This window comes from Coffea arabica, chromosome 9c (genome assembly GCF_036785885.1).
Source record: "Coffea arabica cultivar ET-39 chromosome 9c, Coffea Arabica ET-39 HiFi, whole genome shotgun sequence".
Lineage (NCBI taxonomy): Eukaryota > Viridiplantae > Streptophyta > Magnoliopsida > Gentianales > Rubiaceae > Coffea > Coffea arabica.
In genome coordinates this window covers 32,486,859-32,504,840 of record NC_092326.1, presented here as the reverse complement: position 1 = coordinate 32,504,840, position 17,982 = coordinate 32,486,859, and the positions used below count along the sequence as shown (strand labels likewise).

The following is a 17,982-nucleotide window of genomic DNA, read 5'->3' as shown; positions in this document are numbered from 1 at the left end:
TCTTACATGCACTTTTAACCTATGTTTTCAGAACCGGACCGGATAGCGACTCGGCCAAGATCAGGGGTCAGGGGTCAATGGGTTCGACCGGGGGTCGATAGGGGTCGAACCGGATGACGTCATAAATAAAAATTATTTAAAAATTAAAATATTATATATATCATATCTAATAATATATTGATATTAATAAATGTATATTCATATATATTTGATGTTTCAAATATATTTAACAAGAAAATACAAAGAAATTAGAACAATCAAGTAGCAATTTATATTATTTAATAAATATTAACAAGTTTAGAATTAAAATTATGAATTCAATTGAAAAATAACATCAAATTGTAGGACAATATTTATAAAGTATCAAATATTTGAGGTATACGAATAAGTTTTAACAATTTAGGGGGCCAAAACATAATATTATAAAGTTTGAATTTTTTAAAAAAAAATTACTGTTGAACCGGAAAAACCGATTTTTTTCCGATCAAACCTGGATTTTGACCGGCTTTGACCGAGTTTTAAAATTTCCGGTTTTCTAAGTTGACTCGGACCGGTTACCTGGCCGGTTCCCGGTTCGACCGCCGGTCCGGTCCGAGTTTGAAAACAGAGCTTTTAACGCATGCGTATCAATGATGATCATTGATCGGAAAGGACTTTTATTATATTATTATTATTATAAACAATAAAAAAAACATTTTGAGGTAACGACATTCATTTGGATACATACGAAAGATTATTGTAATTGACTTCCAACTTGAATAAGTCCCCACGTCTCTCTCCATACTCCGTAATCATATACACATTAGTATTATTGTCTTCTTCCTTGTATATATTATAGGTCCTATGAGCGGCCTAAGGCCCTAACTACACAATGCTAAGGAGTATTTTTTTGCTTCAATGCATTTGCATGTACTGCCCACCAACTGCTCACGGCTTTGCTTGTACAGTTGTTTTTTGTTTTTTTTTTTTTATCAATACGATAGATTATCCTATACTAAAGGAGAGGGAGAGGACCTAAAAAGGTTCAAGGATAATTTGAAGGGGACTGAACTACCATCGAATCAGACGGGTGCATTACGCACCCGCTTGTACTAGTTCCTTCCTCTGCGAAAATGGGAGGAATTCATGTACTGTTATGAAACAACTAAAAGTATGGATGTCCCTTTGTATTTCTAAGAGAATTAATTCTTGATTTATTGCTACGATATGTATAAAAGTTACAATCCATAAATCTATTTATGTAGCGGAGAAACCGTTTCATAGGGTTCTTCATATTCTTGTACTAATGGGTGTTTAGTATAATTGATGTACCTTTAATCTTGTAGTACATATATATAGAGGTATATTGACATCTTTTTGGTGGACTTTTGTATTAGTTGGAATACAAGAAAATCACTCTTCATTGCTCTACTTCTTTCTCCAATATTTTACTTGATATTATAGTAGTTTATTTTATTAATTTTACAACATTTGCTTGTGAAACATCAATTTTTTTTTTCTTTTAACAAAAGAGTTGGGCCAACGGGCCTCTTTACTTACAGGCTTTTGCTAAATTTTTTCTTGGACTTTGGATGGGTTTTCGTATGGTCATTTAATTGGGTTAGAAACAAATGAAAATCTTTTACTATTTTTCCTCCATTTGAACATCCATTTTTCCTTTTTCGTTTCTTTCTTTTTGCATAAACCTACAAAGCAAATTTAAAATAATTACTTAAACAATTTATAAGTGAAAAATTAAAATAAAAATAGTATATTTAAAATTGAGAAAAATTTGGTATTTACAACAACTACTGCTAGATAACAAAGTGAGAAAATGAAATCCAAAAAAGAAGAAGAAGATGAAGAGAGTACATTCACTTTTAATGCATATCAATGATAATCCTAAAGGAATTTTATTATATTATTATTATAAACAATGAAAAGAAAATTTGATGTAACGACACTCATTTGGGTACATACAAATTAGGGATGGCAACGGGGCGGGGTTGGGGCGGGGGACCCCTCCCCCGTTCCCCGCCCCGTCCCCCGCCTCCCGCTCCCCCCACCCCGCCCCGCCTTGCCCCGCTTCCCCCACGGGGGCACCCGCGGGGTTAATAAAATTTTATTATAATTAAATTTTAATAAATAATCAAGTACTAAAATATCAACACATCACCAAATTATTATTCATTGTAATTTTACAATTGAAACTCATAAAAACAATCAAACAAAAATTATTTGAATACAATCCAATATGATGAAATAAATATAACTAAAATAGTCAAATTTTCACTTTTAGTACAAATGCAATCACTAATTCATCATTGTGTTTGTGCTTTTTTTTGAGAAAAAAGTGTTATTCTATTAAGTGTAATTAGAAATTTAGTATAAATGTATTAGTAAATTTAGTATAACTAATTAATAAATTCTATTAGTAGACATGTATAATTATTCATATAATTGATAATATCAATTATATTACATAAACTAATATACATTATATAATACATCTAACTAATAATATCATTATCATAAGTTTATAATAATTAACTTACATATAATATATAGTCATTTATATATATATATATATATTTTTTTTGCGGGTGGCGGGGCGGGGGATGGGCCGGGGGAGTATACCCCCGCCCCCCGCCCCGTTTCTAAGCGGGGGGAAAAAATTCCCCCCCCCCCGCCCCCGCCCCACCCCGTGAGCCCCCCGCGGGGCAGGCACCCGCCCCCATTGCCATCTCTAATACAAATGCTTAATCTAATTGACTTCCAATTTAAATAGGCCTGCACTCTCTCTCTATTTCTCTCTCTTCAGAGTACATAATCATATACTTTTTTTTTTCCGGAATCGAAATTAACACACACACACTTAATGTAAACGAACGCAGAGGTAACACCGAATACACCAACCCAAACGAGCAATCTAAGGTGAGACCTACGAGAAACATCCATCCAGCTAATTGATGACAGGAGGATGCTCCATGGACCTTAAACCCATAGTACGTAATCATATACACATTATTATTTTCTTCTTCCTTTTATAAGTCCTATGAGAGGCCTAAGGTCCTAACTACATGCTAGTATTATTTTGCTTCGATGCATTCCTTGCATGTACCGCCCAGCAAACAAAATTAATTGATTAATTTGGATGCTTTTCAGTTTTCATATCATATCTTCCCATGTAGTAGAAGAATCACACTAAGGTCACCCATCAAATTCTTTGCTCCTCTCACATAATCATACAGTCCCCAGTGTTCTCCTCACTGAAATAATTGCAGTGGCAGTACGGTTACCCCTTCCCGTACCTGAACTCGTACCCATAACCATAACTATCATAACAGGGTGGCGGGGGCGCGGGCCGCCCGTGCCCGTAGTAGCATGTCCCCTGCCGTAAACATGGGACACAGTAGAACCCCACTGACACTGACGGGTGCAAGCACGGTTCAGCTGGAACCGGTGCTGGTGGTGGTGGTGGTGTAGGCACCTTCGGCTTTTCAACTATTATAACTGGGGGTTTTTCTGAAGGCTTTTAGGCGGTGGTTTGGGCTTTTCTGGCTCTTTGGGCTTTTTCGGCTATTTGGGTTTTTCAGGCTCTTTGGACTGTACCATTGATATTCCTTTTATCACAAAAAAAAAAAAAAAAAATTTGATACTCCGTTATATCTTTCATCCAGATGAATTAGTATACCTCAGTTCATCAGTTTGTCTATTGACAATTAGATCTGATTAAAATTGATTCAAGTTCAAAAGAAATTTAGTTCTGTCAATAATGAGGAAATTATAAATTTGAGAAAATAGATTCTAAATTTACAAAATCTCAAATTTCACAAATATTAATATCTAAAAAACTCTCATCAGACAAAATCTATAAGAGAATAAAACTCTAATTAGAATGATTTAGAAAAAAAAACTCTCACTAAGACATCTTAGGAATCATTCTAAAAGAGAATTTATTCAGACAAGAGAAACTAAAAACTATAAAATGTACTCCTCTGAGGGAAAAGACTAGATTTGGCCTCTTTTTCGTGGGAGAGATAAAGAAGATCTTGGCGCGAGCACGATTCAGCTGGAACCGGTGCTGGTGGTAGTAGTGGTGGGATTATTGGGGCCGGTTCAGGTGCCTTGGGAGGTTCTTCGAGCGCCAGAATCTTCGGCCTTTCAAGTACCGTTAACGGGGTTTTTCTTTTGCTTTCTCAACCACATCCTTAGGCGGATTAGATTCCTGGGGCGGCTTAGGCGGCTTGGGCTCCTCTGGCAACGCCATGATCTTAATGCTCTTAATGATTTTGCCGCCCTTGTAACATAATACGTCGCCAATTTTCTACAGACTACAGCACACCACAGTGATGGTCACCAGATTTTGCTTGTCATCATATACCTGGTCCTTGATTTCTCGTCCAAAAAAAATGAAAAAACTCAAATTTTTTTCCTTTTTTTTTGTGGGGGGTGGGGGGGGGGGGGGGGCGTTGAATTTTGATGCGATTGTCTGCCTTGTAATAGTACATAAGGTAATAAGGTATATATGCTGGCTTGGAAAGGGGTGCAATCGGGTTGAGTTCGAGTTGATGGGTCGGGTTGAGATCCGGATATAACAGAAAACCCGTTGATCGAACCTGACCCGTCAAGCCGAAACGGGTTAGGATACCTGACACGAATCCGAAAATTTCGGGTTGGCGGGTCGACCCGAAATGACCCGAAACTTAATTTTAATTTATTAATTTATCACTGTAATTTCTAATAAAATCAATTTCTCACAAAATTAATTACATAATTAAGTAATAAAAATTTAAATAAATAATTCCAAACCAAATCTAAAATAAATTAAACACCATAAAAGTGTTTTATCCCAAACCAAATATAAAATAAATTAAAATAGTATATAAGTAAAAAATAATATAATATATTATTTGTCCAAATATAATAATTTCAACTTCACACAAGTTAAATAAATTCATTTAGGATTAAGTAATTAATGCCTTCGAAAAAAAAAAGAATAACTTAGTTTAGTATAGTTAGATAAAATAATTTTTATGTTTATTAAATTATTTTTAATTCGTAAACGGGTCATATTACGTCACCCACGGGTTGACCCGAAATCGATCTATTTTCTTTTCGGGTTCATCGGGTTCGACCCGATTCTGACCCAAACTTTTGAAACCTCAACCCAAACCCATTAATTTCGTGTTAGTTTCGTGTCGTGTTTTCGAGTCGTGTCGGAAATTGCCACCCCTACTTGAAATTGCTGAGTTGTGCGGAGCAGTGACAGTTTATCCTCCCCTCCATCAACATCCATACTCCGTTGCTGCCTTTGAATTGATAAGCCCACCTCACCTTCCAAAATATATTTATATTACCTCATCATTCACGTATTCATAATCCCCACAAAAGCACGACTTAAGCAAAATTTGAGATTTGAGAGCCGGCACCACCTACCGCGTCGTTTTCCTTCATCCAACTCCAATCGAGAGAGAGAGAGACAGAGAGATCAGACTTCACCAGTACTGCAAATAGAAGGACTTCAACTTGAGGGACTTGCAAGTTATAGTATTATGTCACACTAATCGCAAGTCCAGTGGCGGTCACTTTGATGCTATACATAAGTGGCAATCAAACTCATTTAATTAAATTTACTCATACCCATCTATAAATAGGAGAGTATGGATATTTTAAGTTTTTACGTATAAGTATAGATGAGTTACCTAATAATACCCATTTAAACTCAATTAACCCATTAAAATTGTCTTTCCCCAAATCTCCTTTCTTCATCCACCCATTTTTTTTTCAGATTCTTAATTTTATCATGATGTTAACTACTTTTGTTTCATTATTATTATTATTTATTGATTTTATCTTTTTTTTTTTTTTCTCTTAGTTTATTAACTTGCTCATTTTTCAGCATTATCAATTTATGACAAGTTTTAGCCTTTTTTCCTACCTTTCCAAAATGAAAATTTTAATTTACACAAGAAAAAATGCTAGGAGTTCAAAATTTTTGGAATAAGTTTTCATGTTAGCTTTTATAGTTCTTAGTTCAAATTTCTATATTTTTATCGTTCAATTATTAAATAGTATATAATTTTGCGTTATAGAGTACGGATGGAGAAAAAATTGGTAATTAGGCTTATTGTGCATTATAAGCAAATATTTAAAACTAATGCTGGATGCAAAGGATGGTATAAATTGATAACTTAGTTTGCAAAAATGAATTTAAATGAGTTTATAAAAAGTTAAAATAAATGGGTTATAACTGAATAATTGGGTTACTTAATTCATTTTTTGATTTACCTATTTATACCCATCTAATTAAATGTGTATAAGTAGATTGATTCACTTATACTCATTATCCATTTTATTCCACCCAAACCTATCCAAATCAGCCATTTTGACACATCTATCCAAAACCCCCAGCCACAAAGTCGCATTTGAGAATTATGAAAAGCCTTGTTAGACCAAAATGGAAGGATTTGGTAGGACTGTCAATGGGGCTGGGCCAACCCAAACTCAGCTCATTCGCCCCGACAAAAAACCCGATAAGCCTGATCTTTTAGCAAGCCGATCTGAGTTTGAGCCTAAAAAATAGGCCCAAATTAAATATGAGCCGAGTTTGGACCTTATTAGGCTCAAACTCGATATAGGTCCGGCCCTTTAAATACCTATAGATATATAATATTTATATTTTGATATTATTTATAATTATATATCCAAATATATTATTACTAAATACTAAATATATATATAAATTACAAAATACAAAAATATATCTAAAGACTTTTCTTGAGAGCCAATATTAGTAATGCATAATTAAATCTCTAACTTTTCTTATTGGTTGAGTAAATTTTTGTGTTGGTATAATATTGATTGATTTCTTTTTGGTCTACAAACACAAATCATCAAACATGGTTGGATTCAAATCACAAGATTATAAAAAAAAAGTTTCAACTTTTAAAAATGTATTGGCTTATGATTGCATGTTTTATTACTATTTTTCATGCATTTTGAATGAATTAAATATAAATATTATTGATAACTTTTCGGTTTATATACTTTTTAAGAATTATTATTTGTTCATGTTTAGTTTTAATATTATAATCTTGTAAATGTTAAATTAGTTTTACAACTTGATAGCTATAGTAATTATATTAAGAAAATTATGGAGTAATAAGTGAGTTTGGACTAAACTCGATTAAGGCTCACAATCCGAATATTATGCGAGTTGAGTATGAATTTCATATTTATGAACCTGAAACTCATAGCTCAAAACCCAAAAATATTCTAAATTAAATGAGATGTGTTTGAACTTATGAAAGCCCAACTCATTAGGCCTGATTGACAGGCCTAGGATTTGGAAGAACAACGAATTACGTCGCCCCTCAATTATTTTTTGCAATAATGGACGGATTGGCATTCTGGACCGTTGACAATTTATTACAGACAACGAAACCAAACCTAAATTAATTAATTAAATCTAGTAGAGTGAGCGAGCGAGGCTGTCCGTTACTATATACTTATCTGGAAGGTTGGTTGATCATTGATAATGATCATACTAACGTTGTTTTTTTTGTTGACCACATTTTATTATTACATGGGGTCGGTTCATTTGCTCCAATCAACCACCGGTCCCGAACCAAACCCTACTCATTTCGTCAAACGCTCTCATCATAATTCATATATACCAATGCCGTTTTCCGAAAATACATTCAACCAAGCATCCATTGCATTGCACGTCCATTTAATCTTAACCACAATTTAACTAAATTCAACCGCTGAATGCATCGACCATTTAAGATGGCATCATGCAAATTAATATGCGTTTTCACTTTTACCAACTGTTTGTTAAGTAATACTAGCTAGCTCTTTTCTGCATTCCTGTTACACTAGCATATTACTACCTTTTTTGTAATTTTTTTAATTTTATTTCTGACAAATAACTGTATTTCTAGAGAACAAAGCGAAAAAATGAAATCCGAAGAAGAAGAAGAAGTAGAAGAGAGCACGTTCACTTCTAACGCATATCAATCATGATCGTAAAGGACTTTTATTATTATATTATTATTATTATAAACAATGAAAAGAAAATTTGATGTAACGACTTTCATTTGGATACATATGAAAGCTTATTGTAATTGACTTTCAACTTGAATAAGCCCGCACATCTTTCTCTCTCTCCCACCCTCCATAGTCCATAATCATATACACATTATTATTTTCTTCTTCCTTGTATAGGTCTTATGAGGGGCCTAAGGTTCTAACTACATAGTACTATTACTTTGCTTCGATGCATTCATTGCGTGTACCACCCACCAAACAATAATATTAACTGATTAATTTGGACGCTTTCAGTTTTCATATCATATCATACTATATAGCAGTAGAATCACACTAAGGTCACCCCATCAAATTCTCTACTCTTCTCCTCTCACATAATCGCACAGCTCCCAGTGTTCTCCTCACTGAAATAATCGCAGCGGCTATATGGGCACCCCTCCCCATACCCGTAACCACAGCTATCATAACAAGGCGGCGGGGGCACGGGCTGCCTGTACGCATAGTAGCATGGTCCCCCGTTGTACCCTTCCGAACATGGGACACAGTAGAACCCCACTGGAACTTCTTGGTGTAAGCACGGTTCAGGTGGAACCGGTGCTGGTGATAGTGGTGCAGGTGCCTTGGGCTTTTCAAGTACTATACCTTCGGGTTTTTCGGTTTCTTTTGGTTTGTCAACCACAGCCACTCGGACCTGCTCAGGCTCTTTAGGCTTCTCTGGCTCCTTAGGTTTGTCGGGTTGCTTGGGCTTTTGCAGCTCCACGATCTCAATGCTCTTAATGACTTTGCCACCCTTATAACATAATAAGTTTTTTAAAAATTTAAACTACAATAATATTAAAAAAAATTTCAAAGTTTTTAAGATATACACTTCAAAATATTAAAAAAAATACACTTCAAAAATTTTTTTTAAAACTTCTACAATAAATTATAATAAAATTTTAGACAAACATCCAAAAAAATTCACTTTGCAAACGGAGCCTACATAGTACTACTATTATTTTGCTTCAATGCATTCATTGCATGTACTGCCCACTAAACAAAATTAATTGATTAATTTGGACGCTTTTCAGTTTTCATATCCATATAGTAGTAGAATCACAGTAAGGTCACCCCATCAAATTCTCTACTCCTCTCACATAATCGTACAGCCTCCAGTGTTCTCCTCACTGAAATAATCGCAGCGGCTGTACGGGTACCCCTTCCCAGGGTACCCGTACTCGTAACCATAGCTATCATAATAGGGTAGCGGGGGCACGGGCTGCCCGTACCAGTAGTAGCATGGTCCCCCGCCGTACCCTTCCGAACATGGGACACAACAGACCCCCACTGGAACTGGCGGGTGCAAGCACGGTTCAACTGGAACCGGTGCTGGTGGTGGCGGTGGTGGGATTATCGGGACCGGTTCAAATGGGGGGTTTTCGGGAATTTTTGGTTTTTCAACCACAACCACAACCACTGGGGGCTTCGCAGGCTCTTTAGGTTTATCTGTCTCTTTGAGCTTGGCGGGCTCCTTAGGCTTCTCTGGCTCTTTCGGCTTCTCGGGCTCCTTGGGTTTCTCGGGTGGCTTGGGCTTTGGTGGTGGGGGTAGCTCCACGATATCAATGCTCTTAATGACTTTGTCACCCTTGCACCATAATTTGTCGCGGATTTTCTCCGGGCTACAGCACACCACGGTGATGGTCACCAGATTGTGCTTCTCATCATATACTTGGTCTCTGATTTCTCTTGTCCAAAAAAATTGAGCATCACCCAAAAAAAAAAGAAAAAGGAAAAACTCAAATTCTTGTCCATAAAAATAAAAGCCACTAACTGATCACTAGTAGTTTCATAAGCCACACTACCTAACTCTTGTTGTTCAACTCGCTTAATAATTATGGAGAAGGGGGAAGAAAGAATTTGGAGGCTCATGGTGGTGCACCTGCCTATGTACATAGTCGGTGGAACGGTGGATGTCCTTCAACCAACTGTACTTGCTCCAAAGAACTACTACTAGTATACTGGTAATGAAAACATAAGAGATAGCATTGATAATTATAAGCGACTCACGAGGAAATTTGCAGAGGATTTTCTTGACCTTCTTGTAGCAGCTGGGGCATTGAAGATCAACATTGAGTCTCATTACTGTGACCTGTATGGTTGCATATTATCGGAGCAAAATAATCAACCTCGATCCATATATGTATATACATGACGATCAAGAAATGTAAAATTAAGATGCACAATTATATGGTACTGCTAGTTTAGCTGAGAGATGTGGCTAGAGATCTTGACATAAAGAGAAGCATATCTCACGTTGTATGTACTGTCATAGACTTGCAATTAAAATTTTCAGATTGAACAAACACTAAAAAAGAACATTTGAGGGATGGTTTGGAAAGCTAGCAAGAGAATTGGCTTACCTTCTCAGCCATGGTTGATGAGGGAGGCAGTCAGTGGCAATGTAGGGGAGTGGGGAGAGAGGGGGTGGTGGGGGGAAGGAAGAGTAGGGGAGTGGGGAAGGGATGTAGGCGGCAATATGCTGATAAATGGCTGAATTGGATAGGAGGAGTCAATAGGTAGAGAAAAGTTTGAGGACTTTATGTTAGCAACCGGATGGCATGCAGCACTAGTACGGAAGGTTTTTTTTGGGGGGGGGGGGGGGGGGCAGCAGTGGTGGGAACCCTGCTAATTAATTAACTGCTGCTATCACCGATTAAAAAACAACACTAGGTAACAAGGCCTTGTTAGCATGTATGGTAATACTACTGTACAGAGCCATCAATCCCATAAATTAAAAGACTAGGCCAAAAATCTCGTTATGCATGTGGTGTAATCATGCCGTGCACATATTAATATTAAAAGTAAATTTTATATATACTGACACTACATACACTATCACCGTTTAATTCATGATATGTGTGTAAAAATTGAATTTTAAATTCAAATTTTGTATAGTTATCATACATCTAACGGTGATAATGTATATGCTGTTGTCAGTGTTGAAAAGATTAATTCTAATATTAATAACAATTACTATGATTACCTTGAGCTTATATACTTTTTCTATTTAACTCTATTTTAAAAAAAAAAGATTGTCAAATTGGGTAAATGTGGCTCCACCGCTCTTATATTGCATACTCAAATTTCAGAACTAGAGTCGGTTTGGACTTTGGACCTTCAACAAAATATGAGAAATCTAATTGCAAAGTATTCAAGATTTTAACAATCAATAACGTTCAAGGGTAGAGTATTGGCTCACTGAAAAAAGTGAAAAACAATTTAAATCATGCAAAGAAAATTTGAGTTTAATTACCAAATGCTTCCTTAAGTCAAACATAGGAATGAATATGAAGGTCATCAAACACTAGGTAACGCGGATTCACAAATACAATAAAAGAATAAGTAAATGATAACATAGTGAACCATTCAGTTCTTCCAGCAGGCAACCATATAAAATACTTGCTAATTACTACCAGATCTCTAAAGACAGCTGTTTCAATTCATACAAGTTGGCTCACAGTGTTAGTTGACTTTGAATTTTTCTCATGTTTGGGCTCTAATTCAATTTCTTTAGGTGGGGAAAGAGAAGAAAAAAAAAACTTGTAATTTCATGGTATGATACAATACATCTATATCTGCAATATCAGCTCTGATCTTAGGGAGGGTCTTCTAGTAAAGATACTCAGTTTCATGGAAAAGCTCAAACTTGGAGAAGTCTCGAGAGCAAATTTTACCATGACAAGAACTTAACTTCACAATTCCAGCTGAAAGTCTGACACCTTCTTTGAGGTTAGTACCTCTACAGCAGTCTCTAGTTTCAATGCATCAGTATTAGTCATCTAGTCCTTTCATTCAACATCTTTCCTCATACCTTGGATCCAGGAAGACGTACTTAAGGTATAACTCTAGCAGTTAAATTGACTCTTGCAATAATGAATCAATCGTTGCAAATTTGTCTCTGGACTTTACTTGAGTTGTTTGCACTGTTTAGCTATGCAATATCTGATATGCCCATTTACTTTGATGATCCTCCGGTAGTCCATACATACAACCGGTTACCTGAGATTGAAAAGGAATGCAGCCCATTTCTATCTTCAGCTTCCGAGTTAAAACCCGATGATGTTAGAGGTTATAAGATTAGAAAGGAGCTTTCCTTCTTCCAAGGTGACTGGACACAGGAACTTGGCAGATCACCGTTGGTACCTTTCGATGACAGTGATCTTCCAGGAGATAGTTTGTCTGTCTCTTCTCCTCTAAGACTTGTAGGATTTGAGGTAAAGGATGTTAATCCAGTCCATCAGTTGAAAAATGCTGTCAGTCTCCGCGGGACTATGTGTATTGGCATGGCCAGGAACAGCACTTTGATTTATGATCCGCGTTCCAACTTCCATATGGCGCCTGGTATGTCTGTCCTCAAAATTGACTTTGAAGGAGTTTATATTGAAACCGAAAAAGATGGGGGACAACGTTTATTCTGCATGTTGGGGAATACAACTCTGCCTTTCTGGACCTCAGCTCCTGGTACGTCGAGCTTTACAGTTTCTTCGAGCAACAACCAGCCCAGACTCTTGCAGGATGGTCGCTTGTTGTTGGTTCTTCATTATCCTAATATTTTGACTTTGACAAAGAGAGCAATTTTGGGAGAACTTAGAAGTTTGAATGAGCCAAAGAATCCTAGGTACTTTGATGTCATTCACATATCTTCTCAGCTGAATGCTTTCTCAAAATACAAGTTCAGCTCTGAAAAACTCAAGTCAAGAACTTGTGATTTAAGATTGTTTAGGCAGGATCTTGATGACGATGATGCCAACAGATTTAATAACACTGAATTCTGTATTGTCATGCGTAGTTTTTCAGGATATCTTTTCAACATTGTACCAAACTGGAGATTTTTCAACACTGGTAGACTCGGGCCTTTTTTCCTAGGACGGGGTACTCACAAAAATGTTAGGCTTATCATGCAGAAATTCATATGTGAAACTATGAGCAACAGCGCCAGGGTTGCTGCACTTTTCAGAGCATTTCCTGCAGAGATGGAGGGAGATATAGCAGGTATAAGGACTGGGCTTTCAGACATGACAATGGCTGTTGAAGGAATATGGGATGCCTCCAAAGGGCATCTTTGCCTTGTGGGGTGTCCTGGAGTCAGTAGTTCTGGACTTCAAGGATGTGATTCTCAGATCTCATTGTACTTTCCTCATTCATTTTCCATCAAGCAGAGGAGCATCATCTTTGGAAGCATATCCAGCATTAGCAGTGAAGACAACTCATATGATCCAGTACTGTTCGAGTTGGAAATGCGTCCTTCAGATCTCCGATTGGTCCATGGTTGGTATGGTAGTTATTTTCTTTTATACAATTACTCAAAGATTGAACTGGCTGAAGCTTTCTGGAAAAGAAGCCAAAGTGTTGGATTGGTCAATCTTATCAAACCATTTTTTCTGTCCTATCCTGCGAAAATAATCCAGCTTCCAAGATTGGTAGCCGATGTCAAAAGGTTGGTCCTGAGTTATTCATCTTTGTGGAAAGCCAAAGATGTATTTGCTCATTATGATTCTCTCTCTTATGACCTTCGTATTTCATGCTATGGAACTCCTGTATCTTCGTATAACAGCCATAAGCCTGACGTTTTCATTGAACTTGAGGTCCTCGCTTTGGGTCCTCTAGCCATGGGTCGCCGTAGTCCCTGGTTGCACGAAGATACTGCTATTCCGGATAATCATGTCAAAGTCTCAAAGTCTGAGGTGCTGAATGTTTCACTTTCTCTCATGTTCACACAAGAACCTCTCAAATTCACGGAGAAGGATTACAAGAATGTATCAAAGTTGTTTCTGGAGGGCGTATATGATCCACTTGCAGGTGAGATGTACTTAATTGGTTGCAGGAGGGTCACAGTTCAAACTAGTACATTGAACCTCGAGAGGGGCTTTGACTGTTTGATTGAGGTAAAAATTCGGTACCCAGCTGAAGCACTGAGGTGGTTGGTCAATCCTGAAGCTGAAATTACCATCACAAGCCTGAGGAATGAAAATGATTCCTTGTATTTTCATCCAATAGAACTCCAGACCTCTATGCTTCCGTATAACGAACACCAAGAAGATGCAGTCTTTAGAAAAGTTTTTGAAGAGATCCTGCGGCATCTTATGATCACAGCATCTATTGCACTCATTTCAAGCCAGCTGCTTTACATGAAGAAAAATGTGGATGGCATTCCTGATATATCTGTTATCATGCTCTCCTTGCAATTTCTTGGCTATGTATACCCAGTGCTCTCCAACACCAAATTTCTGTTGCAAGAAAAAGAGTGCAAATTCCCATATGGCCTCCTTGGATATGACCAACTGTTGACTCTCCTTGATTACACTGCCAAGCTTCTTGTTTTAACTGCATTGGTGATGACCGCAACTCTTATGCGCAAGGTGACAGAATTTCGTAAGCAACCTCATCCTGGTTCCCCTTCCAAACCCATAGGAGTTCCTCAGGATAAAAGGGTTCGCCAAATTGTTGCTGTAATTCTTGTACCTGGGTTGCTGAGCTATTACCTTCTCTATAGGAGTATCTTTGAGAACGAGGACGTGAGCAGAATTGGAGATGCACAACTGGAGAAAATTTGGACAAACAAAACACAGGAATTCATGGGCTTCATTCAAGATCTATTTCTGCTTCCTCAAATTGTTGAAAACGTGATATCCCATTCTCCTTTTAGACCCCTGCGGAAACTTTACTACATTGGATTTACTCTGATGAGGGTTGTTACACATCTTTATGACTCTGTAAGAGATCCAGTAATAGATCCCTACTCTGATGAGGCTGCATTTGTGAATTTGGACTTGCTTTTCACTTCTAGAGCACACAATATTGCATTCGTAGTCATCATGACTGGATTAGCGATAGTGTTGTACATACAGCAAGAGCGGAGCCACCAGAAGTTCATCCAACGGCAAGAGACAGTCACAGCCAAATCTATGTAGTGAGTCAAGTTCTAGTGAGTGGTGGAATTTTTAGTCATTTTAGACTACTTTTGTATGCTTTCTGATTTCGTGTAGAAAAGTAGATTGATTTGTCAACGTCAACTTCATTAGAACGATTATGATATAATGTAGATCAGAATTTCATTTACACCCAAGTTTGAGTTCATTCCTTCCTCCTAAAGAAGTCTTTTTTTGTTTTGCAGACTTTCTTCTTCCTTGATATCTTATTTCTCCCCTTTGCCATTTTGACCAGTAGTTTTTTTTTTTTTAACCTTTTGGGTAGAAAAAAAATTTAAGTGGTTCGATTAGTCACCACCATTCTCTCAAGACTATAAGTCGCTTACAGGTATTCTTACATATTATCTACCAAGATAGTCCTCACGTATCCTTACTTTGATAATATGACTAGAATACACCGTCTTTGTTAAATAAGTGGCTCGATCTTATCAACTAAACTTACTTGTTTCGTTTTTTACTAATAGATACACCATTTACTTTTTGCCCCGCAAGTAATACTTATAATAACCCAAATGTAACATCTTTTCGATACTAAAATTCGGTGTGAAATTTTGATTGTTTACCTCATAATACAATATCTTCACGAATTTTAGTTGCTTTAACTGATTATTATTACAAAAAGGTGACCAATATACCACAATTTAGACTCCATCGAAATCATTAAAAGTAAAAGATCAAAACTGTTTTGATTTATTAAACCTATTTACAAGTTTTCTAAATATTGATTGTTATTTATCATGTTAATTCTTGCAATGGATAAGATTTAAACTTCATAGAAGATCATATGTTGTGCTTGTGAACGTGCCTCTAAGCTACTTGGCACTTGATGATGGTTAGAGATGACTCTATTTATAGATACCTTCATTTAAAAATTGCACGAATTGTTTTGGCACCTTCATTAGCCTTACGTGCTAGCATGAAAAATCCATTACATTACCAATAGCTCTTGCAATGGATCTTCTTGGGATAACAATTAAAATCATAGATTATTTTTTTTTCCTTTTTTGCAGTCGTGAAAGGATCAGACTGGTGGCAATCTTTTTCCTTTATATTTTATTGGCATTTTTCTCACCAAAAAGTGTAATTAATTTTTTCTAGAGATAAGGAGGGTACATTTGAAAGAAATTATGTGTAAAGTACTTTTGCTTCACTTTGAAGTCATTTTTATGACAGGGGCTGACTTTGATATCAAACATGTCAATCAAGGGGAGGTATTTATGTGAAATTTTTAGAAACTTCGAGGGAGGATTCTGAAATTATCCCTTATTAATATTCTCATGTTTTTACTAATGTTGCTGTTCTTACCCTTAATTGTTAATATTATCTGAGTTGAATTTGTTAGCATTATGCTAAAATTCTTTATTATGAAGTGAGCTACACTAATTTTTTTGCACCATTTTTTATTTCATATAAATATATACTTTTTTGTATATGTGTCCTTTGTGTTTACTTAATTTTTTTTTGTCAAAATTGTGTTTACTTAATTAGGATACTTATAATCTATCATATTTAGCTGTACTTATATCTATATGGCTATTCTTTGTCATCAATTGAAATTTCATTGGCAAAGATACCTGGATTTTTCCCTTTTTATGTATCTTTCATTGTTCCTATAATTTTGTTTGAAGATAATGCCACATAAAGCACAAACAACAAGGCCTCAATTTTCCTATTAATCTTATAGAAAAGAATAAACTAAAGTTTGAAAAACTAAATTAGAATCAAATGGTTGTTTATAGGTGAAGTATATGAAATGTTTTTGTAGTTTTCTTGAATGTGGGTGAGATGAATTGTCATCTCAAATTAACTAAATTGTTGGTATGTTCGTTGGTTGCATTGACATTTAAGTGCTCTCTTTTATTTCCTACTAGTTGTTCAACTTTTTAGTTTTGTTATGAATTTGAATTGGATAAAATGAAGTGCAATGATCATTGAATTTAAACCATTTGCAATTTATCTAAATGTTGTGCCTGTTAATGAGAGTGCAAGTAATTCATAATGTTCAATTATCTTAGGCTGGTTGTTTAGCTATCAATTGAAACTAGATTGGTAGAATAGTTGGGTTTTTTCTTTTTGCTTTTGTTTTTGTTTTTCCTAATAAAGATAAAAGGTACGTAATTGTACAATTGGCTTATGACTTTTATATGAAAAAATATAGATGAATATGAACTCTTTTCTTTTCATACGTTTCTCTTTGTTCCTTAGAGCATCTATTTTTTATATGATATTCTTTACAATCTCAAATTGTGCTAATGAAAATTTTTTATAATGGCTTTGAGTGAGAAATTTTCACAAATAATAAATGGAGATAGAGGGTTGTAAATAGTTTTAAAAGGAGAGTTTTCAATTTTAATTACCAACATTGTTGAGATGTAATCAAGTGAAATGTTTCATTTTTTAATTAGTACCACAATTAAAATACAATCTATATCTATATAAATTTGAGAAGGTATTTTTAGCAACAAGCCTTCACAATCCTTCCCACTCTCAACTCTATTTTTATAGCATTTTATATTTAATTTATTTCGAAAAAAACATCATGAGCACATTACACCCCCACGTTTTTCTCAAACAAGAAGTTAATTCTAACTAAACATTCCCACGTTCCCTCAAACAAGAAGTTAATTTCAACTAACTCTCCTCACACATCTTCCCACTGCAATTAAACCTCTTCTAATCCAATTCCATGAGAAGATTGAGTAAGATCTCTTTCCACTTGCTGTTGGTATCCTTATTAACCCACGCGTGTCAGATGGTCGTCATGCCACTACTGATTCCCATAAAGGTAATTCAATTTATTTTCACTTTATTTTATTTAAATTTTATAGTTTATCAATAAATATAGCACATTGTGCAGGACCGTCACTTTATACTATTCGAGCAAGCAAATTGTATGTCAATTACTACTTGGATTTTGCTCAATACCTACACAGTTGGTAAGTTTTATAAATACCAAAATATTAAATTATTAATAATATTTCAT

The 17,982-nt window shown here is 35.8% G+C and overlaps 2 protein-coding genes across 3 annotated transcripts; one reads left to right on the top strand and one right to left on the bottom strand.

Annotated features, from left to right (window-relative positions):
• Positions 1 to 7,991: 7,991 nt before the first annotated feature.
• On the bottom strand, positions 7,992 to 10,584 carry LOC113707654 (uncharacterized). Of its 2 annotated transcripts, none has more exons than XM_027229930.2 (3): positions 10,431 to 10,584; positions 10,078 to 10,159; positions 7,992 to 9,753 (listed from the first exon to the last, which is right to left on the bottom strand). In XM_027229930.2, exons 1-3 carry the CDS (start codon positions 10,440 to 10,442, stop codon positions 9,164 to 9,166), a joined length of 684 nt encoding a protein of 227 aa, XP_027085731.1. In that variant the 5' UTR covers positions 10,443 to 10,584; the 3' UTR covers positions 7,992 to 9,163. The 2 variants fall into 2 exon arrangements, with proteins under 2 accessions (XP_027085731.1, XP_071920403.1); XM_072064302.1 differs by having other exon boundaries at positions 7,992 to 9,746.
• A 1,358-nt stretch (positions 10,585 to 11,942) lies between these two features.
• On the top strand, positions 11,943 to 14,981 carry LOC140014179 (uncharacterized). The gene has a single exon (XM_072064596.1). It carries the CDS (start codon positions 11,943 to 11,945, stop codon positions 14,979 to 14,981), a length of 3,039 nt encoding a protein of 1,012 aa, XP_071920697.1.
• Positions 14,982 to 17,982: the final 3,001 nt, after the last annotated feature.